Raw genomic sequence first — 25,339 nt, 5'->3', positions numbered from 1 at the left:
GATGAGAATGGTGGTGACAAAGCTTATGAAGTTACTAACAACGGATATGGTGATGGAAGCAACGAAATTCAACACCTTTCAGCCCTTGTTTTGGGTTTCTTTGTTGCAAATCGAAACAAATCGGCTGCTGGAAGTGGTGGTGGTGATGAGAATGGTGGTGACAAAGCTTATGAAGTTACTAACAAGGGATATGGTGATGGAAGCTGTTATTGTCGACGGGTGTTGGTTGGGAAAAGAGGATAGTGCTGACGGTGGTGGGAAAAGAGGGACATTTGTGACATATTCTTTATTTTATTTTTTAATTAATTTTTATTTACTCAAATAAAATAAATTTAAAATTTAAGGTGACGTGATGTATTTTGATTAACTATTAGAATATTTTTTAAACGGAGTTAACCATTTGAGGTAAATAGAGTAATGATTTATACTTTAAGGAACGTGTCTTTCTACTGAGATATTGAGTCAGCAAAAATCCTTAGAAGTTGCGCATCTTGAAACGTACCTTCGATCAATTCGATGAGAAATAGTGTTAGAATAGGAAATATTGGACAATGGGTGTTAGAATGGAAATATTATGTTTTTAAGGGTTTTTTTTTTGGTAAAATCGCCTACGTTACATGATGAACATGTTGTCTAATCCAATTACAATAATAATAATAATTTGTCGGCCAAAGCTAAAGTCATAATGATATATTATAATATATATTTGGTTATTGCCGAAGTCAATATTCTCCAAATAATTTCTCAAATGTACGTTGATATATTCCCTTCCAATGATGGAAGGATGTATGCATTTCAACGAATCAAAAATTAAAATTTAAAATTATTCATACAATAAGTACCCAACAAATCATGATTTTGGTTTGATTTTCGGTCATTACTAGATTTTTAACCATAATTAATCAAAAATAATAATCTTTAGATTATTTAATTGATGGAAAAATAATATAATTATATTATTTTTTAAATATTATGGAGTAATTACAATATTATATATATTTAAAAGTTTTCTTAGTCATTAACAATACGTACAATGCAAACATAAATGTTTGAATTCAAAATTTCTAAAGAAAATATTATTTCCTTCTACTACTGAGATTACTTAAATAATTTAGTTATATCATGTACTTAAAATTAATTATTTAAGCATTTAAAAAGTCTATCCAACAAGGATGAGTTTGTAAGAAGAAAACTTCCATTGATCATTTGGTCTACCTACGTAACTTAAGAGAGAGATTCAACGAATTTATTAGTAGGAAAGGTTCAAGTCCACCCATTAACCAAATACATTTTGGTATAATAAATCTCTGTTGGTGCACACATTCTTCCCCCCTAACACTAATTTCTATTTGGTCCACACATCCCACATAGATCCTAAATTATTCTCAACTCTTCTCTTGTTTCCTCTATCTCTCTATATATTAACATATACACACTATATGTATACTTATTATATAGTTGTGCAGCAAGGGTTTTATCAGGTCTTTCTTTTGTTATATCTAACGTTAAGGAATTCCCAGTTTCCCATGGATTCCATGAGCAGATCAACGCTAGTTCCTCCTTGCTATGACGATGAAACGCCTGAGGAAAGTAGTTGGACTATGTATTTTAAAGAGTTCTCGAATGGCAACGATGATGGTGTTGAGATGAATGGAAACGACAGCTGTTGTTCCTGCGACATCAATCACCAGGCACCATCTCTGGTTTCATTGGAACATAATAAAAGCAGTAAGAAGAAGAGGTTGAGTTTCAAGAAAAGGAAGACTAATGGATCATTTGTTGATGATGATTTGGAAGACACTGCTAGCTCTCCTGTCAATAGCCCCAAGGTCAGTTCTTTCATTTCTTTAATGTAAACATTTATATTTATGGGATTTTAGAAAATAATAATAATTAAAATGTCGACTTTTTTTTTGTGTGTGTTTATAGATGTGTGACATGGAGAACCAATTTGGTAAGAACATGAAGATGAAAGATGTCATGGACATATCAAAGGTAAGTAATCAATTACTCACTATTCATCATCTTCTTCTTCGATATATGATTTGTGATACTTAAGTCCTTGTTTACATTAAGTTCGGGTTTGAACCTAAGACTTCGCTCGAAAAACTGATTTGTGGTAAAATTTTGTTGCTGTAGGAGGACAAAGGAAGTGGATCAACAAGAGAGGAGATGAGTTGGGTTTCATCAATGGTGGAGGAAATGAAGAAACTCAACTAAAGAAAAGGGGTCTTTGTTTAGTTCCTTTGTCAATGGTAGTACAATATCTAAGTTGATTTTCACATTTTATTACATACCCTATGTGTATCTCTTTCTCTACATCAATTCAACCCTACATCAATGCGACCAATAACGTTGCTTTGCATGATCATATATATATATATGTGTGTAATGCTTTTTTTTCCTTACATTTTACCATATGCGAGAGACTAGTGATGATGATAGTATTAAAATTTAAACCGCGTTAGTGTTAACGAGGTATATCTATGTGTATATGTATTAAATAAGTAGTTCTTAGAAGTCCACAAGGAACTATAATATCAGTAATATTATGGGAATAATACATATTTTATTTTTTATCGATTTGGCACTCAAACAATATTATTTAGTAAAATGACATTATTTTGACAATGACACATTATATGAGAAGCGTTTATCAAAAGGTATGATTTGTAGGGCGTATCTTGGCCGACGTGGCAGGTATTTCGAATGGGCTCTCCAACATTGGCGATATCTATGACCAAAATAAAAGAAATGAGAATAATTGGCCTTAAACGTAAAAACTATACAAATTTAATTCAAAAAGAAGTAATGCACGTAGTACGTGTCGATGATATGTACTTGCACAAACACACTAGTATGTTGAACGGTGACAACAACGTGTGTGTATAAACTTTATCTTCAAATATTTAATGAGTGCATCTTTAGAAGTCTATAAACATTTGGAAAAAACTCATAAACATGAGATTTCTCATTATAACAACTTATTGATTTTGAGTTGTCAGAGACAGTTCTTAAACTTGATCAGACTCATATTAGTACGATAATCAAATATAATTTTGGATACTGAGATCCTGAGTATTTGTAACACCACACTCATATACGTCTCGAAATACTAGTTAAAGATGTTATCTTAACTATACACACATGAGTTGAACATAAATACTATAAAATTTATTTCATTATATAATCTTCCTACTACAACTTTAAAACTATTTTATTTATTGCATGAAATTATAAAATAATATTTAATCATTAAAAATAAATTTGATTTTAGGCAGCAATTAAACATTTTAGTATTGTTTCAAAAACGATGGAAATTGTCTCAACACTACTTCATTTGAAAACCTTTTTTATAAAGCATAAATATAATATGCATGCAATAATATGAATATAAATATATAGGCCCAAACTAAATGGTTCAAGTTTACTATTACATACCGTTTAAAGTAAATCGGCAAAACAAACTAACATAAATATACATGTCACTAAAAGTCGAATGTAACATCAGAGATGTCTTACTGATACAGGTAATAAGTATGATTTTCAAAATGATGCTCATGAGGCTCCTCACTACGCGACCTTATCCCCATCAAACCCTATACATGAAAATCATCACATGCTAAGTATAACTTAGTGATACAGTAATAAACTCAGGTAAGATAAACCTAAAATATCATAAATATAGTAAAACATTGAAATAAATGTAAATAAATTATTAAAATTTTCAAACCGACTTAATCAAGTCCATTTCCGCATCATAACCTAAAATCTACTTATTTTGCGATCTTATAAAAATCACAACAAATAATATCAGATAAAATTAAAATATCATATTTCATGCCAACTTGACATGTTCATAACTTCCATATTTCATTATATTTATAGCCCAATGCATATTTGAAAGAATATAAAGTACATGAGTAGAACATAAGGTGTGCACTACGCACAACACGGTGCCGATCATAACTTATTATAAAATTGCACTCCAAGTGCAAATCATAACATATACTCCAACGGTGCATAACATAATGTACACAAATGTACTATAACTTGAATTTACTCAACTTAATGGCATGTCAATGAATCTATAACTCTTAATGCAACATACAATGAGCTTTTAGATCATATCATAATCGTTTAATGATAAACATTTAAAAATCAGAATCATTTTTAATTCATCGTTGCAGGAACGTAAACTTGGACAGTTCATACCCTAAATCTTCATAAAGCTTAATATGAACATTATAGAAATATTCCATAATTAAGATTGAAAGGATACTTTAAAATAATAATATGAAATGTAAATAAATTATTAAATAAATAAATTGCACTTACCTTCGCCTCACTATCGAACCTTTATACGATACTTCTTTACTCGCGTGCTTTATCCTTTCCTTTCGGATCGATCGATTCACTAGGTTTATCGTAATATGACAACGTCATATCATAGTATAAAATATTCAAACTATATATTAGTATCGAACTAACATAATCCAAACTTAATAATATAGAAGTCTAAATAAAAATCGATACTTAATTGATATAAAAATAATTCGTCCTTCCATCATAATTTCAATCTTCTTAAAATACTCATTCAATTCCACCACAAAACTTTATAAAATTTAAACTTTGGGTCTAAATCATTATTTTAACTTAAAATTCAACATTCCACGACTAATATCCAATATTGAATACCCCAATTTACACTTTAATACATCAATATCCCACAATTCTTAGAACTTGCAACATAGCCCTTTCCCTATTCCAAGCTTCCAAATTGATCCAATTCAATATTCAAAGCATTTAGAATACATCTAATATCAATTTTAGACCATAAGAAAATTTTCAACATTTTCCCCTAATTTTCTCCCCTATGGTTGAATGCCCTTAGTACCTTAGGACTTGATTTCCATTTAACTTCAAGCATGGATTCAACCTTCTAATATTAAATTCATGTTATTCCAACCATCACAACATCAAATTGAATCCAAATTCATCTAACCTCAATAAACCCTAATATAGTCAAATTCCATAAATACTTATACACTTGATTTTAATCATAACAAATACTTGAAAATTTAATCCCCGACATAAAAAACATAATAACACTTCATTAAACCTTCAAAATCATTAAATCCTTCGTAAACTCTAATCATGAACTTCATTATTCAAGCATGTTTTCAATGAATTTTTTTTACCAAATGATAGAGAATTTCAAGTAGATTAATTCTCTATCTAATAGCTTAACCCAAAAAAATCAATCAAATAAGCCAAAAAATCAAATTGAAAATTCTTACCTCGTTAGGAATGGTGGTTCACGGTTTTGAAGAAGCTACTGGTTCTTCTCTTTATTTCTTTTTTACACCATTTCACTAATCCACATGTCTTATAATTATTTAAATGAATTTAAAATTTATTTAATATGAAAATCCAACTTTATCCTTTAAAACTCCTAATAATTTTCACCATGCCACCCTAATATCTTCCAACTCAATATTCAAAAACAAATATGAACAAACAAAATTTAACTTCTCACTTTTAACTTGGCAATTTTCAAAAATTTCAATTTAGTCACCAAATTTCATAATTTTGGCTTAACATGGAAAAATCGACCTTAATTCCACTAATTCATGTTAAATTCAATTTTTCTAAGCTATGAAATAATATTTCCAACTTTTATCTAGCATCTTTCAAATTTTTGTGAAATTCTGGTTCGATTCGATTACCCGATTCTACACCGGACTTTACAACTTTATAGCTTTTAACCAAATTCCTATACCAAAAACACTAAAATATAAATTTTCAAAATTATATTTAGTCCCTCAACTTCTTTTACAAAATTATACTTTAGCCATCAAACTTCCCAAAATTTACATTTTAGTCACTAACAAAAATTTTGGGGTATTTCAATATTTCATAATAATACAACAACTGTCTTTGACTACCTTATGAAATACTCGAATCCTAATATCCAAAACTAACTATCAAACTGATATGAGTCTAATTAAGTTTAGGAATTATCTTTGATAGTTTAAACTCAACAAATTTTTATAATGAAATTCTCAAATTTCATATTCTTTATATATAGTTTTTTAAAATATTTAAATATAGACTTCTAAACGTAGATTCATTGAATTATCAAAGATAATGCTTATATACACTTGTGAGGTGTCTAACTCAAAAGGGTGTCATTTTGCCACATAATGTTGTTTGAGTGTCATTTCAATAAATAAATATAAAATATGTATTATTCTCATAAACTAGTCTATAATATCATTGCAAGATTTTTTTAACCGATCAAAAAATTTAGGTTAGATACACATCTGGTACTTGAATTAAACACTTTCTCTTAAGTGGTACTTAAATATTTTTTAGCCCAAATTAGTATTCAAACTTTAATTTCATTCATAGTTTTTGCATTTTTATTAACAATGTGAACTTATGATTTATCACCATAAAATTATATTACGTGTCAATGAAGATATCATCATATATATTATATCAAAATTGAATCATTTACTTAAGTTATTTTTCGAGTTAAATCTTATCTTTTAAGTTCAGATTGGATAAATGTAAACAAATAACTTTTAGTGATTAAATCAAATTAATTTTAATTCTAATTTGAATTAATTATGCCGTATTTTAATATTCAAAGTAAGCAGCACAAAGGAGCCGCCCCGCTGTTCATGTTTTGATCACCCTCCAAAGAAAGATTCCAAAAAGATGTGCTTTCGCATCTCACATATTTTAATCATTTCTTATCTGTTCAACTGTAATGCGAATGCCGGCTGTCCTATTATTATCGAGAGAGTTCTATCATAATACTAATTCCTTCAAACATTATTACTTTTAAATTATAAAATAAATAAAAAATATTTGTTATTTTAATCAATCGATAAGGAGTATGATACCATTAAAACACGTTTTAATGGAGAAGATGGAAAGTGTGGGTGGTTGCAGGGAGGTTACTGTTTTGGTTTTGTGTCAAGCAAGGTGGTACATTCAAGCAAATGAAGTTGGGTTCATGAACCGAACCCATAAAACCATTAACCAACAAAGTAGAAGCCAAACCGTGAGGGACAAGTACCTGCTAAAAGGAGAAACAAGCAAACACATAAAATTAAGTATTGCTGGTATTAGCAACGAGAGGCGAGGCAACAATAGCCTCCGTATTTGTCGTTTCTTGGTCATGAAAGGATGTCAGAAGGGCCAAAAAATGATTTATATAGAAACTGCGCATCCGGAGAACCGAACCCCGGTCAGTACCGTGGGAGGGTACTATGATACCACACACTAGATGTGCTTTAATGATACACGGTGCTGAAAATATTAATTATTTATACTTTTATTTTTCTTTTGCTTTTATTCACTCTTCCGGCAAATATTTGAGATTGAAGTCCAATTATATGGTTATTCTTGTAATCGGTTTTATATAAATCACACGAATAAAAAGCTTTGTTCCTTTGTATAGTTTTGGGTGCTTCACAAACTTAGTTTTAAAAAGCGCACATATGAGAGTATAAAAAAGGTCTCCAACGACAGACAAAGTGAGGAACTAAAAGTCCACTTAAACGCATACTTTTGTAGTTTTTTTAAGAGGCACCTCACTTCTAGGCCTGGAAGATAAATGCTTTCATTTTTTATTTAGTGGTGTGAACATGTTGTTCCACGATAGGTGCAAGGTCTGGCGGTCTGCCATATGTCCATGATCTTTGCTACTTGTCTAGTTGTGCATAAGCAACCAGTTATTGCTTAAAAATCTAAGTTTATACCTGCATTAGTTCTGCATCAGTTTTATACCAACTGGCTCCTACTAGCACCGGACGCATATGGGTAAGCATCAATCACTAGTCAGAGGAAACTCGACTTACATAATCTGATATATAATTGTCTATGCAATAAAGAGTTTCTGGTTTATTGAATAACCAAGCATTTCGATTAACTGACGATGCAGAAAAGGTGAGGTAAGCCAAAACTCTTTGCATATATAATTGTGTTGGATGTCTATTTGACCCTTATGTGATACTAATATATGGTGATGACAAAGTTTTAAAAGTATAGGTCTTGACTCTTGAGGAGGGGATAAGCAATGGTGAAGGAATAGAGTATGAGAAGGAGATTAAGTGCTTCAAGAATGAACCAATAGGTAATGGGTCTCAATATGCTCTAGAATTTATCTACAGTTTTTTTTTTTTTTTTTTGCATATAAATGCGCCTTGCCTACGAAAGGTATGCGCCTTTGCCCTGAGCTTTGTAGTTAGACTCTAAGGACTCTTTGCACCTCGATGACTCTTATATCTTTTAAAACTAGGTTCACAAATGAAGAGTTCTTTAATGTGACAAAATATCACATTCTGTTTTATTGCTATTCAATTGGTATCTTTGTTTAAACAGCATTCAACAATTTTTGCAACTTTGGGAAGTATACGTGACTACTTTTTCTCAGGAAGCTTTTCTAACAACTCCAGTATCACTTCAAAAAGATCGCCCACGACTCCATAATCAGCTACCTGCACCGTATAAGAATACAGAACGGCAGCGAGAATAAATCAGTATCTGACATCTATGAATTTGGGTCATATATGCACCCTATTGTGTATGTATCCATGCATTCACATCTCTCAAGGACATATATGCATCTCTGGATGGGAAATGAAGGTCACATAGAAAATGGGTACATGTGCATCGGCATCTTTGTAAACCGCAACGATAACCTTAGAATCCTTCATGCCAGCTAAGTGTTGAATGGCTCCTGAAACACCGAATGCCATATGTATAGTTCCGGGGCTACAATTTTTCCAGTTTGGCAGTTCCAGCATAAATAGGCCCGTGACAAAGAAAGTAGCACATCTTACATCAAAACCAGTTTAACAAGAGGCATAATGATGATTCATTATTCACATGTAGGATCATGCATAATACAAGATAAGCAATGAGTTGCTTTCCTATGTCCTCCTGTCATCTGACTCAGTTTCTTAATGAACACAAACACAGTAAAAGCAAAAACTAAGCTTTAAAGCTTCTTATCGATCATAAACATACGTGAACCAAGTCAACCATAATGTAAATATGGCCATACAAGTGGCTATATGTATTAGACAACCAAATAATTTCAGTACAATCCAAAATCAAGACCCCATAGCCCTTGACCAGCAACCAACTAGTAGACATGGAACAAACCTCGAAACACCGATGTTGGATAGACCCTTCATTACCCCAGTACTGTCTGATACGTGTTTCTGATATATATATATATGAAAGAACTGAAAATAAATAAGCATACCATTGACAAATACAAATCGTATCTGATCCTAAGCCCCTAAGCCCGTATAACATAGCAAAACATATTTCCTCCTACACTTCAATCTACTTTCCATTCTAGCAGAAGTCGATTGTTTAAAAGCTCAAGTGTACCAGCACAACTCGATTAACTTAATTAACTTGCGCGACAAGCAACAACTATTCACATGCAAATAGTATCCACCACAGTGCATGCCGTTACAATGAACAAACATAAAGTTACCTGATAAATTGATGAGGGCCACTAATTTCAACAACATCGGTAAGTGGAGAAACACCTAAAAGGGAAGCAGCACGAGGTAATGTGTTCTTCCCAAATGAACCTGAAGTAGCAATTACATGAGAGTAGCTTCTTTTAGCTGATCCAATTGGATTAACTTAGCCCACGGCTCAGCCAAAGGACAAGCAAACTTATCAGAAGCAGCCACAAGAACCTACAAATAAAAAATATTTACTTATGAAATAATTTGCTTTCTTTATTAAAATTACTAATATGAAGTATTAAAAAAATGGTATAACGTAAAAATTACAATCAAATTTACCCGAGAAATAGAAGGGCGACACGTGGCAGTCTTCTCGGCCGATTGTTTAAGGGAATCACCCGAGCCAGCCAATAGCAAGGAAACGGAAGTGTCTTGGCAGATGGAGTTGGCGGCCACCACCGCGCCTTGATAGAGCCGCCTTCATGCAGAATTATTGGTCAGAGCAGAATTATTTTAAGTATTATTTTGAGCTATCGTCACTTTTAAATAATTTTCATTTATACTATAATACAAATATATTCAAATTTATTACTAGAATTTATTAGTTATCAATTGAATTTAGAAGTGTATGATCCATTTATCTTTTATAAAACTCATCGTTTCTACTTAAACACGGAATTGTTTGATAAATTTAAATAAACGATTGAGATTAACATTTTACTATTTTTCCATAATTTTTTTAAAAATAATACTAATCAACAAAGTTTTAATCTGAGTCGCTACCTAGAATCATCTCATATATTTCATGTAAAATTAATAAAGTGTGTACATCGTAAATAGATTTTATCTCAATTTCAAATAATTTAATTAAATGATGTGTTTTATTTTCAGATATAAATATATAAAATACAAAAATAATTAAATTATCAATTTTAATTTAAGCTAATATATAATTTTTTTTTTTCATTCACACAAATTTTATCAGAAAATTGGTTTCAAGTCTTCAATTATTTCTTACGTAAATCAAACATCAGTTCAAACATCCTTGGACCGATTGAAAATTATTCTTTATGCAATTAAAAGTGCATTGCAATAAAATTCCTTTTGCATGTCTCCGATATAGCTAACTTGTTAGGAATTTAAAAGTGAAAAGGTAAACAATGTTAGATCAACATACAATAAATTACACATAAGAGACAAGATTTTATGTGGTTTATCCTTACTTATCTCCACATATGAGAAAAACAAATAATCTACTATAAACGTAAAAATAACAAAGAGCATGCATCCATAGAATTATATGTATCTTATATATCCTAAAAACTTAATGTATCTCAAAATACTCTCCATGCATCCTCATAAAATTATCTCTACGATAAAAATCCTAGAAATTATAAATCACAAAAAATATTATCTCTCCCTAATTTTAAACGTTAAGACTTATCTTATATTTATATAAGAAAAAAAAGTTAAATTTGATAGCTGAGAATCTTCATTCTATAACACTCTCAACAATTAAAATAGACGTTAAATGAAAATGACAATTGTATAAAATAAAAGAGAAAATAAACATTTTAATTTCTGAGTTTATAGTAAGGGTATGAAAGAAGAGAGATAAAATAACAAAAAAGAAATTAAATAGAAAGATTAAATGTATTGTTCTATAAATTTTGTAAACTACCATGGGTTAATCATTTATCGAAAAACTGCTGTATAATTGTTAAAAACTCTAATAATTAGTTTATAATTAATGATTAAATTCAAAAATATCCTATATTTGGAGTACTATCCACGTAGTTTAACCTAAAATTAGACATAAAGGCTTAAAATTTTAGTGGTATTTAATTTATAGTACATTGAAAAATGAAAAAATGAAAAATGGCGGATAAGTTTAGATAAAGTACAGAAACACACGAGGGAGACGGTCAAAATTAACGTATACAACGGCCAACTGTTTTTCTAATTTATTTTTAATATCCTTTATGGTTGTGAGATGGCAGCTTTCTTTGCGACATCCATGGCTGCCACCATCTACCTTATAAAGATAATAAACCGAGGTTTTTTTGGGTTCAATTTCGTATCGAAAACAAAAAAGAGCTTTTAGTTTCTTTTCCTTTTTGTTTCTTTGAAGAACTTGACTTGGCTGAGCCCTACATTTCTCGACCTTCCATTGAATTTCTTTTGATTTTTCTTTCTGGGTATTTCTTCTTACAGTCAAAGGTTTCAGCTTTCTGGGTATATCCCATTCTTTGGGTACAAAAAGGAATAAGAAGAAGAAGCTCTTTTTTTTGTAATTTTTTTCTTGATAAATGTGGGGGGCTCATTCAGAACCAGCCGATTCTTATTATCAGGTCAAGCCTGAATGCAATGACGTTCCAGCAACCAGATTTAAGATTAGGGTTTGTTTTTTTTATTAATTGGACAAAACTGAAATTCTATCCATGTTTAAGAATTTATGGAAAGATAGCATATTTGATGTGACGGGGTTGCATTGGTTTTTATTTTTGTTTAGATTTATGGGATAATTTTGTTTTCCTATAATGCTATATTAGTGGCTCTAATTTGATTGGATTTAGCTTTAGTGAACTTATCCATTAGAGGGCACTTGATATGTGAATTTGATGGAATGATCGTTTCAGATTTGGTATTGAATTTATACATTAGTAAGAAGGGTGTTATGATTCAATGAAGATCTTCTTTTTTTGCTTATGCAGCCTGGTAAAACTCTAAGTGTAAGAAAATGGCTAGCTGCATTTTCTCCAAATGGCCAATTGGATATAGGAAAAACTCTACATCGAATCCTTCGTGGGGTAAGTTCATATTCTGGAGTTCAATGCATGTACATAGTTATGCTTTTCTGTTTCGGTCTCTGTCTATCAAGTTTGTTTATTTATTTTTGTTGGTGAACATAGGGGATTCATCCATCGATCAGAGGAGAAGTTTGGGAGTTTCTACTTGGATGTTATGATCCTACGAGCACATTCGATGAAAGGAAGCAGATACGACAGCAACGAAGGTAGTCCACTTATCCTGTTTAATGATTTTGTACAATTCGGATATTGAATCTTGAGGGAATTGTTCCCAAGATGTTTCCTCGCTTCTATATATCAGGGAGCAATATATCAGATGGAAGAAGGAATGTAGTCAAATGTTTCCCATCATTGGAAGTGGCAATTATATTACAGTACCTGTAATCACCAAAGATGGTCGACCCATTCGAGACCCTGCTGTATGTTTAGGTAAGTAACTGGCACTTTACCTGTTTAGATAATTGTTTTCGGAAAACCTTAAGTTAATAAACCAGGTATTGATATGTCATGAATGATTCAGATACTAATGCTAAGAGCACCGAAATGGTAATCAGTAATGGTCCTTTGGACATGAAAGTAACCCAGTGGCTGCTTTCACTGCCTCAAATAGGTCGGTTTGTTGTTGTTTCTTATTTTGAATGCATTTCTCTTTTCGGTTTGGGGCTTTCTTCTCTTAATCATGACCACATTCCTTGTATTTATGTTTCATTCAGGTCTCGATGTCAAACGCACCGACAGGGATTTGGTATTTTATGAGAAGCATGAGAATTTATCAAAACTAATGGATATACTCTCTGTTTATGCCTGGATAGATACAGATGTCGGATATTGTCAAGGTACGTAATTACATGAAGTTTTGTATCTGTATTTTTAGTTGGAATTCTGAAAGCTAGATTCGATTACAATGTTGAGCAGGAATGAGTGATCTATGCTCCCCCATGATTATTCTTTTTGAAGATGAAGCTGATGCATTTTGGTGCTTTGAGCGTCTCATGCGCAGATTGGTAGCTACCATCATTTATTTTATATTTCCTCTTTTTCCTTTACCAGTTTCTAACAATATGGTTTCCTCTTTTAAATCTTAAAGCGAGGAAATTTCAGATGCACTGAGACTTCTGTTGGGGTAGTAACACAACTCAGTAATTTGGCTACGGTGACTCAAGTTATCGATCCGAAACTTCACCAGCACTTTGGTACAAAATGAAGATTTTTTCTTTCATTCTCTATTGTTAGCATTTTGATTTCCTTTTTAAGATTGGTTCTACAGAGACACTTGGTGGAGGTCACTATCTCTTTGCTATTCGAATGCTAATGGTTTTGTTTCGTCGAGAGTTCTCATTTTGCGATTCATTGTACTTATGGGAGGTATGTATGTTCAACTGTTATAATATTTTGATTTTATAGAATCAAATTCAAAATGTATGCTAAACTTTTTTGTTAATTACCTGATAAAATTCATTGGAAATAATATTTTCCTAAGCATAAATGTTCGGTTTTGTGACTAATATGAATCAGTTCCGGACTTATGGAACATATACTTGTGTGTACCGGCACACTTCACACAATTCTGGTTACCTTTACTTTTTACAGATGATGTGGGCTCTAGAATATGATCCGGACTTGTTCCTTATGTATGAAGAACTTGAATTAAATATGGAGAAGTCCGAAGTTTCCAAAGGAAAACCGAAATCAACCCGTCAGTGTGGGAAGTACGAGAGAGACAATATGAAAATTAAAAGCTCCGGTGAGCCCCTCCCCATATCGGTTTTCCTTGTTGCCAGTGTCTTAAAAGATAATAGCTCAGTATTACTGCATAAAGCTCGTGGTCTGGACGATGTAGTTCAGGTAAGATTACATTTTCGTAGACTTTGACTCTTTAGGATTACTAAGGACATTCTGAATCCACAAAACGTTTACAAATGGTTTGGTATTGATGAAGCCTTAAATCGATCCACGCTCGTCTTTTAGAATTTCTGCCTTTTTGTGTGACAGTGGAAATTCCGGCTATATTATGTCATCTGAATGCTTTGGTCTGTCTTGCTTTTATACATTTTTTTCAGATTTTGAACGACATGCCCGGAAACTTGGATGCCAAGAAAGCCTGCACTGGGGCATTGAAACTTCATAAGAAATATTTAAAGAAGGTACTGCTACTTTCATTGCAGCAGCTGGATGATTCATTTGTGGCCATGCTTTTTATTTCTAAAGTTTCTCCATGAAAAATACATCTACCGGAAACTCCTTGACATCGAAACTCTTTCATTTCATGTTGTGAATGCAGGCCAAGAAGATATCGTAAAGTTAAAAACCATGTGACGATTTCTGTCCAGTGAAGAGCTTAGGTGACAATGAACTTCCAGATGAATCCAGGCTTTAGAGATCACAGCATTGGAAGCCATGACTCGATCTCAGAAACGATGACGATGAACTTCCGGATGAATCCAGGCTTCAAGATTCCAGCATTCTGCGCTACTGAAGCAATTGTTGTATTATATATAAGTCTTCCACATTTGTACTGAAACATTGGTTTTCCAATCTATAGGCAGCCATTGTCTTATTTTAAACATATCTTGTGTTTCATCATCATTCAAGAAATGCATGAAAATTCATTCTGCTTCCCATTTTTTAATATTACTTGTTGAACGAGTTAAGAATTCAATTAGACCAAAGTTTTGAAGATTCATTCAAAGAAAAAGACAAATCCAATCAACTCTGCAATACTATTCTCCCATGATGAACATGTCAGAAACAGAATAAAGGGGCGAAAATCTTTGATCTCGAACAGGAAAAATTAATCATTTATTGCGACTCATCTGTGTATATCTTCCACTAAACTCTTAATAGAAAGATAAATATTATTTTTTTAGAAATTTCGAATTTGAACAGCTACATTTGTAGGATTTGTCTGTTATCTCTTGCGAAATCAATTCATGACAACACAAATGAGTAAAAGTAACCCTAAAAATTTCAGAATCACCCCAATAAAGCCTTGGTTTCCTATCATAAAAAAACCTTGTAAAACACTTGTATACAGACTCCCTTATCGATTTTAGTAGTAGAGTCTACAAGATTATTCTTATTTTTGTATTTTCTTTTTATCATAAATTGTCAAATTATTATTTCTTAATTAAAGGAATTTTAAAGTTTTGATTCTATATGTTTATGAGACCAAATTGTTTACATTTCTTTATGTTTTCTTTATTTTTTATTGTTTACATTTCTTTATTTTAATTACAAATATTATAGTTTGTTGAGTATGAGTATCATACTACATTGCTTAAAATATTTGCTCCAACATTTAGAACTTAAATTTAGTTTGTCATAGTTTTTGTAACGAATAACATTAATTGTGTATATTGTAGTGCAATTTGCCATGAGGATTTGTGATTTAATTTAAATAAAGTTTGTTTGTGTTTGTATACTTCAATAAAGATTAATTGCTTAATGTTTGTTGGTGATTATAACTCATCATTAAACATTAAAAATATTTGGGTAAAATACGCAAGTGGTCCATTAACTATAGGATACTATTTTATTGAGTCCTTAAACTATTAAAAGTTACAAAGTTGTCACTCGACTATCCATTATGTTCTAAACTCGTCCTTTTCCGTTAAAAAATTAACGACGGTCTGAACTGGACGTTAACCTGCTGACTGAGATGTGATAAAATATGATCTTATAATGTCAAATGACTATCATATATTGCTTAACATGTTAACGTTCAACTCATACGACTGTTTAATTTTTTAACGAAAAATGATGAGTTTGGAACATAATGAATAATCGAATGACCATTTTATAACCTTTAATACTCGAGGGGCTCAACAAAGCAACTATCTATAATCGATTGATCATTTTATAATTTTTAATAGTTTGAGACTCAACAAAACAATATTACAGTCTAGAGACCACTTACGTGCTTTACCCAAAATATTTTTACATCAACGATTAAACTCATGAATCAAGAAGGGTATTTATCTTTAATTATAATATCATTATATTAAATTTCTATTATTTTACTTGGATCTTTCCTTTATAATCTTAGTTTTGATTTTAATTTTTAATCTAAAATTCTTAATTTGTTTGTTTGAAAAATAAATTATTCTCAATTCATGTGAAAACTACTCTAGGCACTATATATATATATATATATATATACACGGATATGATCTTGTTACACAAAGTAAAACTCTTTTTTCCCAGTAAATATCTTCTCATTTCCTATGGTTAATCTCAACCATCTATTTTCACTCATCCAACAATCCTAAATATATGTAAAACTAAAAGAGTTTTACATTATGTAAGAATATTCTACCCATATATTTATATTTTCCCCAAAGATAAGAAATCAACTCAAATTATGGTCAACAAAAGATCAATGATTTCTATATTTGGGGAAATTATTCAAAAACCAAAGATAACAAACATATAAATATCTCCAAAATCCAATATACTACAAGCCAACAAAAGGGGGGGGGGCACAGAGCCAAATATCATCAATGGAATCGGTTTAGCAAGAAAGTGGTGATGGCTATGAAGATGAAAGTAGTAATGGAAAGACGAGGGGCATGCCCTGAACTCGGGAAGCTACTGGGAAGTGCACATTCTTCGCCATTGAAATACACCTTGGAAGGGAACCCATCGCCTTTTTCAACGTTAATATTGGGTGTGTATTTCTTCGTGAACGAAATCACCGATTGTTGTTTTCCGGGGATTCTCGGATCACTTGCTTTTGACCCATTTTTCTCTTGCATCAAGTACTCCAATCCCTTCAATGCTTGGAAGAAGATTGTGTTCTTAACGTTGTTCAGCTTTTTGGTTCCGTTAAACGAATACACGTCGTCGAAACATTTGTACGCTTTCCTCATTTCGACGGCGACGAACCAGTCGACAAACGGAAGGTCTCCCCAATTGAACAGCGTCATCCTCGCTGTCCATCCGCTCTTGTGATCGGAGTTGAGATGCCAGTTTATGCTGACGCCGCAGTTGTCTGGACAAGGTAACTTACGAGGGACCTCTTTGTGTTTGAGTGTTGCGTATGCTCTAGCTTTCTTCGTCCTGTTTTCCGCCGAACAAGGAGAGCTTCGGGTGGTATAAGCATCGCCTTCTTGTCGGGATTGCATTTACTGGTGTCGATACTGTCACATCCACAAGCACACGTGGGGCAGGGAACGGCGTGGTCGCTGTAATAAGCCATGAAGGAAACGCAACACCTCGATTTCTTCTTCTCCGGTGTCGTAAAATTGCAGACGACTTGCCAACTCGCGATGGCATATGTTTTAGCATTTAGACCGGTCGATTCGGGGAACTCCGTCGGGTCTATTCTAATCGGCGGTCCACATTTGTAACGAGCGTTAAGATAGCCCGTGATGTTCCATTTTTGTGGCGGATACAACACTTTCTGAGAGACATCCGGAGGGATTTTATAGACCCTTAATTGAAACATAGCTCGAGCTTTGCTCGGGTCCATCAATGGCGGCAACAAAGTCCCGTTTTTACAACAATAAGGGACCTTACCGACCTTGGTATCGTTTGCTTTTACGAGTGGCAAATCGGTGATCGTTGGTCTTTTGTCGCAGTTCAAGACTTGAGTGAAATCCAAGTCTTTGAGGTATTTGCCGGCTAAACCGTAAACGCATCCGGAGTAATCCATTTGGGGAAGTGTAGGCTCCTCTCATTGAGTAGATGAACTCGCCTCTCATTCATTCCCATGTCAGGTTCCACCGATCCAGTTTTCCGATCGGACTGTTGTTGTCCATCGTCACTTGTGCCTCGTAGCTACCTTCATATGATTTCAAAACATCGTACGTGAAGGTCAGGTCTCCGTTTTGCTTAGGCATGTACTGGCTATTGATGCTCTTGGCTTTGTATTTCGGATCCCTTTTGCAACATACATGCATGTAGGTTTCTATAGTAAAAAAAAGGTTAAAATAATAAGAAAAAAAACAAAGATATTTAGCCAGGAGAATCCGGGCAAATTACTTGGATATTGCAGGTTCACCAAAAATTATTTTATCATTTATAGCGATTGTTACACTAATCCAAAGGATTTGTCAAGATTTTATAATAATTTTAAGAAAACGTGTTGATTTCATGATCTCATCATACGTGCATGAAGACTTCCTTGCCTCTCTTGTGTGTTCGGATTGCATCACTATCACAACAATTTCAAGAAAATATATTGATTGCAGGATACTTTCATTTGATTTCATGATATCGCAATACGTGCAATCAATTCGCTTTCTTAAAATTACTGCGATAATTATCTTAGATTATGAAATAGTACTACTTATTCAAACAATTTAATTTTTACTATAATATTCAAGCAATTTTGCGGAGAGAATCCTCCCAAGTTTCCCAAAATTTAAATTATAATGAATTTACCCTTAAAAGCATATATATAAATACATATATTATGAAAATGACCATTATTGGATTCATCGAAACGAGATAAACTTACTATATTTAGTGTTCTTGGGGCATTTCCAGCCAATGTTTGTGAGAGAGATGTTCTTGGGCATGGGAGTGGCCTTCTCGCTCAACCCGAACATGGAACCCTTGATCAGAATCTGCACGGCAATCTGAGTATAATCCCCGGCGGTGTCAATGGATGTCTTGAGATCTGTACTGGGGGAACCTGAAATGGTCGTTCCGTTCCCGACCGCCACCGGGAAATCCCCGGTAGCGCCGATGATGACGGCGTTGGTGAGGGACACCAATATCTCTTTATGTTGAAACCCAATGAACATCTTCCATCCTTTTACCTCTTCTGTCCCAGCATTGACAATGGTGGCCATGGAATTAAACGTCCACGGCTGAGCCGATACGTTCTTCAAGAGGGGTACCGCTTTAGTCCTGGAGGTGAAAGAATAGCTCAAGAACACACCGTTACAATTGTCCATCTCCGGCGGGGGTGCCGGAGCCTTTGTCTCCTCATCGGCATAGTCGTCGACGAGCGTAGCGCCATCACATACCTGAATTCTAATGTGGATCAAGATTAATGCAAGAAATAAGAGTTTCACCCCAGACACTTTCATGCCCTGCTTTTCTCTTCTTTTATTTTTTTGGCTGGCCGATGCAGGGGACTTAGAGAACGGCGGAGGAAAAGAAAGGGGGGGAGAAGCTAGCCGCGCGGCCACCACGCGGTGGAGGGAGGAGGGAGAAGAGAAGTGGTGAAAGAATTCTGAGTGAAACCCTGTGAAGTTTAGAGATAAAAGGAGGAACATGAGGTATATGAAGTGTAGCTAAATTCTCTGCCTCTATTTTTGTGCGGCTGCTTCGGACATGGAAAATTAGTTATTTTAGTTTTGTCGATTAACAAATGTTTTTCATGTTTTCTGTTTTTAGATTTGTGGTCAAAGGATTCGTAGTGGTTTGTGTTTTTCAGTGGTTAAATGGCTTTAGATTTCCTTTTTAATCTGTGGATGTTTGTGATGGCAATGAAACTAGACACATGTACATAGTTCTCGTTTGATTTTGTACCGTCATTATCAACGTGTTTCTCAAAACTTAAAGGGTAAATAATCTTCGGTGAATTTAAAGATTAGCATCAATTTTATCACTAAATTTTGAATCAATTAGGTTTTAATATTAAATTTTAATTAAATTATTAAAACATTAATAATTAAATGACGTTATAGTTTGGTGATAATATATGTTACGTAGAAATAAAAAATATTTTATTTCATACTATCATTTTATATTAAAATTTAGATTTTTTTCACCTACTTTTATATTATTGTCAAATACCACTATTTTCAAACACATTTTATCGCAACCTTAAATATTTAAAAATTTATCTCATCATCCTTTATCACTTTATTAATTTAAATTTTCTCAAAACCTTTTTAAAATAAAACCCATAAAGTTAAACATAAAAAAAATCTTTTCGAGGTTTTGAGGAATTTGAATTATTTGTTCAAAAATTTATACGGTGAGAAATATTCTTTTACAAAGACAAACATCATACTTAAAATTAGTCTGATTGGACGACCGTAGAAGGAGATTGAAGAATTAGAACATCATACTTTTAGATGAATTTTTGTTATTTTTTTGTGGATTTTATGGAAAATCAATCCGAGTATAAGAAAGATAAGTGAAATACAAACATTTTGATATTGATCTTGTCATAAATGACGATAAGTTATTGTCGATAAATGAACAACATTGGTAGGAGAAGTTGACAATCTTACGTATAGACCAAATTGATGCAAACTACAGTCTGATGCCCAAAATTAATATGTTATAAAGTTTATTAACTAAATCGATACACAAATTAAAGCTCATGGAACAAAATAATAATGTTATCTCGTGTTAACATTTTAATAACTCGGTGACTTAACTGAACTCAAAACTTAAGTTTAGTGTTAAAATTAAAAACAATTAAAATAAAAAATAATTTTAATCTTAAAGCCGTGAAATGAGGATAATTTTAAATTTCATACCCAAAATAGATAATGAGACATAGATACAAATAAAAATTCTTGATAAAATGAATATGAAAGAAGTATTACATACCAGCCCAGTTCACATCCCTAATAAGAACTTAACCTTTTCTTTTCACCTTGTTCTAGTATTTCGCTTTGATTAATCCGGATCGACTTATATCATACATTTGATTTTGGTGAGTAAATCTCCCAACGAGGATTTTCTGCATGCACAAGTATTCAAACTCAATACCTTATTTAAGTGATATCAAATTATTTATCACTTGAACCAAACAACGTTGATAAGAACCCAACCGATTTTATTTACCACATTAGAAGAACCATATGATGATAAATAAAATATTAAAGAAGCTGGTCAAGAATAGTACGTAGTTAAAAAATTTCTGTTGACATTTTTATTTTCTTTATGTTACTAGTTTAATATCCATTGAAAATAAAATTCTCCTTCCTCTCTCATAGGTAGAATTTTTTTTAAAACATTAAAGAAAGGTAAACTATATTCTTAGTTATTGAACTTTTAAAATACTTTAATTTGATTATAAAAATTAATTTTCTTTTGTTGAAGTCATTGTCATTAAGTGATACTTTCATTTTGAAAATTAGTCCGTATAACTACTAGGGGTGTTTAGTTCACAGAAATTATCATTACTAAGGGGAATAATCTTTTCTGGAATTGTATTTTCACATTTGATTCACGGAAAAAATAATTATCATATTATAACTTATTACTAATAGTAACATTTTTTTGGTTAAAAATGTGTAGGTATTACATAATTCTTACCACTTTGGACAAAAATACCATTGGACTAATAAAATCTTTTCATATGAATCTTTCTCAATTTTTATTTTTCGTGTTTTACTCAAAATTATAGACATAATAATAATATACAAAGAGTTTAATTTAGTAAATATTAATAAATTTGAGTAGTCAAAAATATTTTATATTTTTAATATTTAATATATTAATTATTTATAATTTTAAGGGTGACATGATATTATTGTAAAAAATGTAATTATTTAAAATAATATTAATTTTGAGTTATTAAAAAATGGATCTTATACATTGTAAAACAATATCTTTATCCACTAGAAACCATAATATTTTATCATATTATATTATATATAAGTAAATGTGATACTTATGAACATTATTTAAAAATATTAGTATTGTATACTAATTCTATTAATTATATGTTAAATGTATTTTACTTCATAAGTTAGATTTTATAACGATTGAAATATTTCTATAAATTTTCATTCAAATATTTATAATCTAATATTGAAGTTTAACTTGTTGAAATATATATATAGCAAGGATAATTTGATAAAATATTCATAAAAGTAATCTTATATTCTTCCAACCAAACATTGTAATCTTACCTTCCTGTTGAACAAACCAAACAAGGTAATACAACATTTCCAGAGTAATATTGCATTTCAATAATGTTATTCTCAAATGTAATCTTACATTCCGTGAACCAAACGACCTTTAATAGCAGTCGACTTAACATGATTATATAATGGCGACAATTGAATTAATAGGGATGGATAATACAATGGCGAACTTTAATAGCAATCGTGTTTTAAGAATTTCAAATTATCATATTTTAATTTTTTTATATTTTATATTGATAATATATTTTTATTACTTAAAATTTTATAAATTTGTCGTCCCCTAAAATATTTAGAAATTTTCTCTTATAATAAAATCGTGCACTTATCACTATCAATACTACATTTTATTTTTATAAACATTTTATTTTTTTATAAATTAACATTATCAAATAAAATAGTAATATATATTATAATATGTCATCTTATTAGTAAGAAAATAAAAAATATGAATATTTAGTAAAATTCAAAAATAAAACCCTTATAAAGAGGTATGTAGCTTAACCACTGAGCAAATTAAGAATTTGATATATATTTTTTTAAAATATTATTTAACTTATACCGTAATTAAAATTAATTATATTTATTTATAAAATCTATTTATAAAAAGCATTATAAAAAACAAGAAAAGACACTAAAAAAAGAAAAGACATCTACCATTTAATAATCTTTATTCAATCGAACATAAATCGATATCTCAGGTCCAATCGTAACAACGGAACAAACAACAATAATAATAATAAAAAAAAGACATCTATTACGAGTGGTGGCTATTTTTATTGCCTTCTTTGTATAAAATATAAATGTAAAATTCATATAAAAAATGATTCCTTTCCATTTTAAGAACTGAAAAACAATTTCTTCATTTAACCAAAGAGGGCCCATTTAAGAACTGCTCATATAGTTTGTGCATTTAACCAATAGCTCTGCTTTTACTGTAAAGGTTAAATGCCACGCTTTTACTGTCTGACTGTTTGTTATATACGATCTTGCCTTGCTCAACCTTATTATTTTGCGTGCAGTAAATTAAAAGAATTTAATCTTAAATTTCGAGTTTGTACCGACATTCTACAGTACTTGTGAGAACTCCATGGTATTCTTGCAGCAATGGTGGCTTAACTAGGCAGATTGAGCAATGGTTTATCCACGGAGTTTGTAAATATAGAGAAGACAAAGTAGAGGAGAAAACAAGCATTACTTGATTACATGCTAATATCACGGACTAGAGTTTCACCTAACCATCGGTGAGACTAAGCTTTTGCTATCAAGTTACAGGAGATTATTTCGAATCCTACCAACGACTTTGCACATTATTCAAATTCCTCATATCCATAGCAACTTGGAAACTACCATTGCAGCCATCGACGCTTAGGCATCCGCGGTCTCGGCGGAATCCGCAGCAGCGAAGATCAGCTCCGGGCGAATGCTTCCCGTATATGTTCCATCAAGTGCATTAGGCAACTCTAATGCTTTCAGTGCAAGATGAGCTGCCTTTTGCCCAGATATCATCATTGCTCCAAATGTTGGCCCCTGTATTTGTTAAAAATCGTTAAAAATCACAGTTACGAAAATTTTAAATTTTCTTATATTTTAAATATTTTTTTGTTGATAATCTATTTTTACTGTCTCTAAAATATTATATGTTCGCCGCCAACAATTTAGCAAGTGAAAAGAAATTTTACCATTCTCGGAGATCCATCAATTTCTGCAACTTCCATCCCAGTTACAATCATTCCAGGCACAATTTCCCTAGTCAGCCTCACGATAGCATCCTCGGCCGTATTCATGTCGAGTGCCTTCATCCCCGGCACGCTGTCGATCATCCCGATGCTCTTCAACCTCTTCACCCCGGTGGCACCGAACGGTCCATCGTGACCACACGAGCTCACCACCACCTTGGCCTCCATCACGTTAGGGTCCATGCAGGACTGTGTGTCGTGGTTCATCGACACCAGGGCCCAGTTCGTCACAACGCCGCCGACTCTGCCTTCCTTCACTATCAAATCTTCCGCCGCAACGGCGTTGAATAGCTTCACGTTGGGGCGGGCCAAGAGCTTGCTCATGATTGTGGATGTGAAAAGGGCTGCATGTTTGATCACTACATAGTTGTCTTGTTCATCGTATTCGATGCCGAGTTCATCGAGGAAGCGATGGGCTGGTTTCCTCACAACCTAAAAAAAAAAGACAATTTTAAAGTCTTAAAAATCGAATCTTTGATTTAAGTACTGCAGATTTAAGTTCAAAACAAAAGATTCTTTTTTTTCTGGATTACCATGGCAGAGAAAAGCTGTCCACCGAGCCAGGCGCCGCCACCGGGGCTAACAGATTGCTCGATAATAGCGACCTGAACGGACGGATTCTTACTGAGCTCATATGCACAAGAGAGTCCGGCGGAGCCAGCACCGACGACCACCACGTCGGTATCGGCATAGGTGATCATATCCATCATATACCTACGTGTCATCTCACGAGACACGATGGACTCCTTGATGGGGTCGAACCTGAAATTGTTCAGATCGTACGGCGGAGGCGATGTCGCGGACATTGAAACCGATGCGTTGCATGCGGAAGATTTTGCTTTGGAGTGAAAAGAAACTGGTTTAATGGGAACACCATGGAAGGAAGAGTCGAACCTGGGAAGTTTAGAAGATGAAATTGGGGAAGTGAGAGTTGTAGCAATGGAGGACGCCATTGATAGAGAAAAGGGCACTGGTTCTTTGAAACTCAGGAGAGATCAGATTGCAGAGAAGAAGAGAGGGAGTGACAAAAATATATAAGAGTGGAAGAAGAGGAGTGAAGAAATATTTGAGAGGACACGTGGGAAGAGGATAGGGTTTGAAGGGTCTAGAATCGTTAGGGCTTGAAGCAGTTGAACCAAATCAGTGTGACGCAGGTTTTCAAGCTTGCTGTAAAAGTCAATCAAATTGAATTGAGAGGATGATTTTGTTTTTGTAATATTTTATTTAAATTAATTGATTGAATATTAATAATTATAATTATGTAAAAAATATTTTTTTAGGTGAATTTAACCGTTTACCGTCCTATACTAATGGCACTCTCACCCCCACTTTCTCTTCCACGTCATTGTCAAATGACTCAAGTGGTGGGATTTATATGGAGAGGCTCTTGGTGATATCTTGTCATAAAAAAGCTCAACTTTTGGTATGTCTGCCACCTTGTGACT

The 25,339-nt window shown here is 32.6% G+C and overlaps 4 protein-coding genes and 1 pseudogene across 4 annotated transcripts; 2 read left to right on the top strand and 3 right to left on the bottom strand.

Moving 5' to 3' along the window:
- The first annotated feature begins 1,471 nt into the window (after positions 1–1,471).
- Positions 1,472–2,350, top strand: LOC120160385 (vascular-related unknown protein 4-like). The gene is made up of 3 exons (XM_039170802.1): positions 1,472–1,829; positions 1,930–1,995; positions 2,140–2,350. The coding sequence occupies exons 1-3, from the start codon at positions 1,527–1,529 to the stop codon at positions 2,218–2,220; spliced, it is 450 nt and encodes a 149-aa protein (XP_039026733.1). The 5' UTR covers positions 1,472–1,526; the 3' UTR covers positions 2,221–2,350.
- A 6,085-nt stretch (positions 2,351–8,435) lies between these two features.
- Positions 8,436–11,752, bottom strand: LOC120160639 (electron transfer flavoprotein subunit alpha, mitochondrial-like). The gene is made up of 5 exons (XM_039171003.1): positions 11,661–11,752; positions 9,846–9,984; positions 9,643–9,737; positions 8,682–8,853; positions 8,436–8,513 (listed from the first exon to the last, which is right to left on the bottom strand). The coding sequence occupies exons 1-5, from the start codon at positions 11,750–11,752 to the stop codon at positions 8,436–8,438; spliced, it is 576 nt and encodes a 191-aa protein (XP_039026934.1).
- LOC120160386 (TBC1 domain family member 15-like) lies at positions 11,753–14,697 on the top strand. The gene is made up of 12 exons (XM_039170803.1): positions 11,753–11,905; positions 12,221–12,316; positions 12,419–12,522; positions 12,618–12,745; positions 12,837–12,926; positions 13,030–13,152; positions 13,232–13,320; positions 13,404–13,509; positions 13,584–13,681; positions 13,907–14,161; positions 14,377–14,460; positions 14,598–14,697. The coding sequence occupies exons 1-12, from the start codon at positions 11,816–11,818 to the stop codon at positions 14,613–14,615; spliced, it is 1,281 nt and encodes a 426-aa protein (XP_039026734.1). The 5' UTR covers positions 11,753–11,815; the 3' UTR covers positions 14,616–14,697.
- Positions 14,698–16,715: 2,018 nt separating this feature from the next.
- On the bottom strand, positions 16,716–19,375 carry LOC120160384 (annotated as a pseudogene).
- Positions 19,376–23,331: 3,956 nt separating this feature from the next.
- On the bottom strand, positions 23,332–24,901 carry LOC120160341 (thiamine thiazole synthase, chloroplastic-like). The gene is made up of 3 exons (XM_039170766.1): positions 24,428–24,901; positions 23,838–24,326; positions 23,332–23,685 (listed from the first exon to the last, which is right to left on the bottom strand). The coding sequence occupies exons 1-3, from the start codon at positions 24,845–24,847 to the stop codon at positions 23,524–23,526; spliced, it is 1,071 nt and encodes a 356-aa protein (XP_039026697.1). The 5' UTR covers positions 24,848–24,901; the 3' UTR covers positions 23,332–23,523.
- Between the last annotated feature and the right edge of the window lie 438 nt (positions 24,902–25,339).

The sequence above is a fragment of the Hibiscus syriacus genome, unplaced genomic scaffold (assembly GCF_006381635.1).
Source record: "Hibiscus syriacus cultivar Baekdansim isolate YM2019G1 unplaced genomic scaffold, ASM638163v2 tig00111392_pilon, whole genome shotgun sequence".
Lineage (NCBI taxonomy): Eukaryota > Viridiplantae > Streptophyta > Magnoliopsida > Malvales > Malvaceae > Hibiscus > Hibiscus syriacus.
The sequence above is the reverse complement of the archived record's forward strand: the minus strand, read 5'-3'. Positions and strand labels throughout refer to the sequence as shown.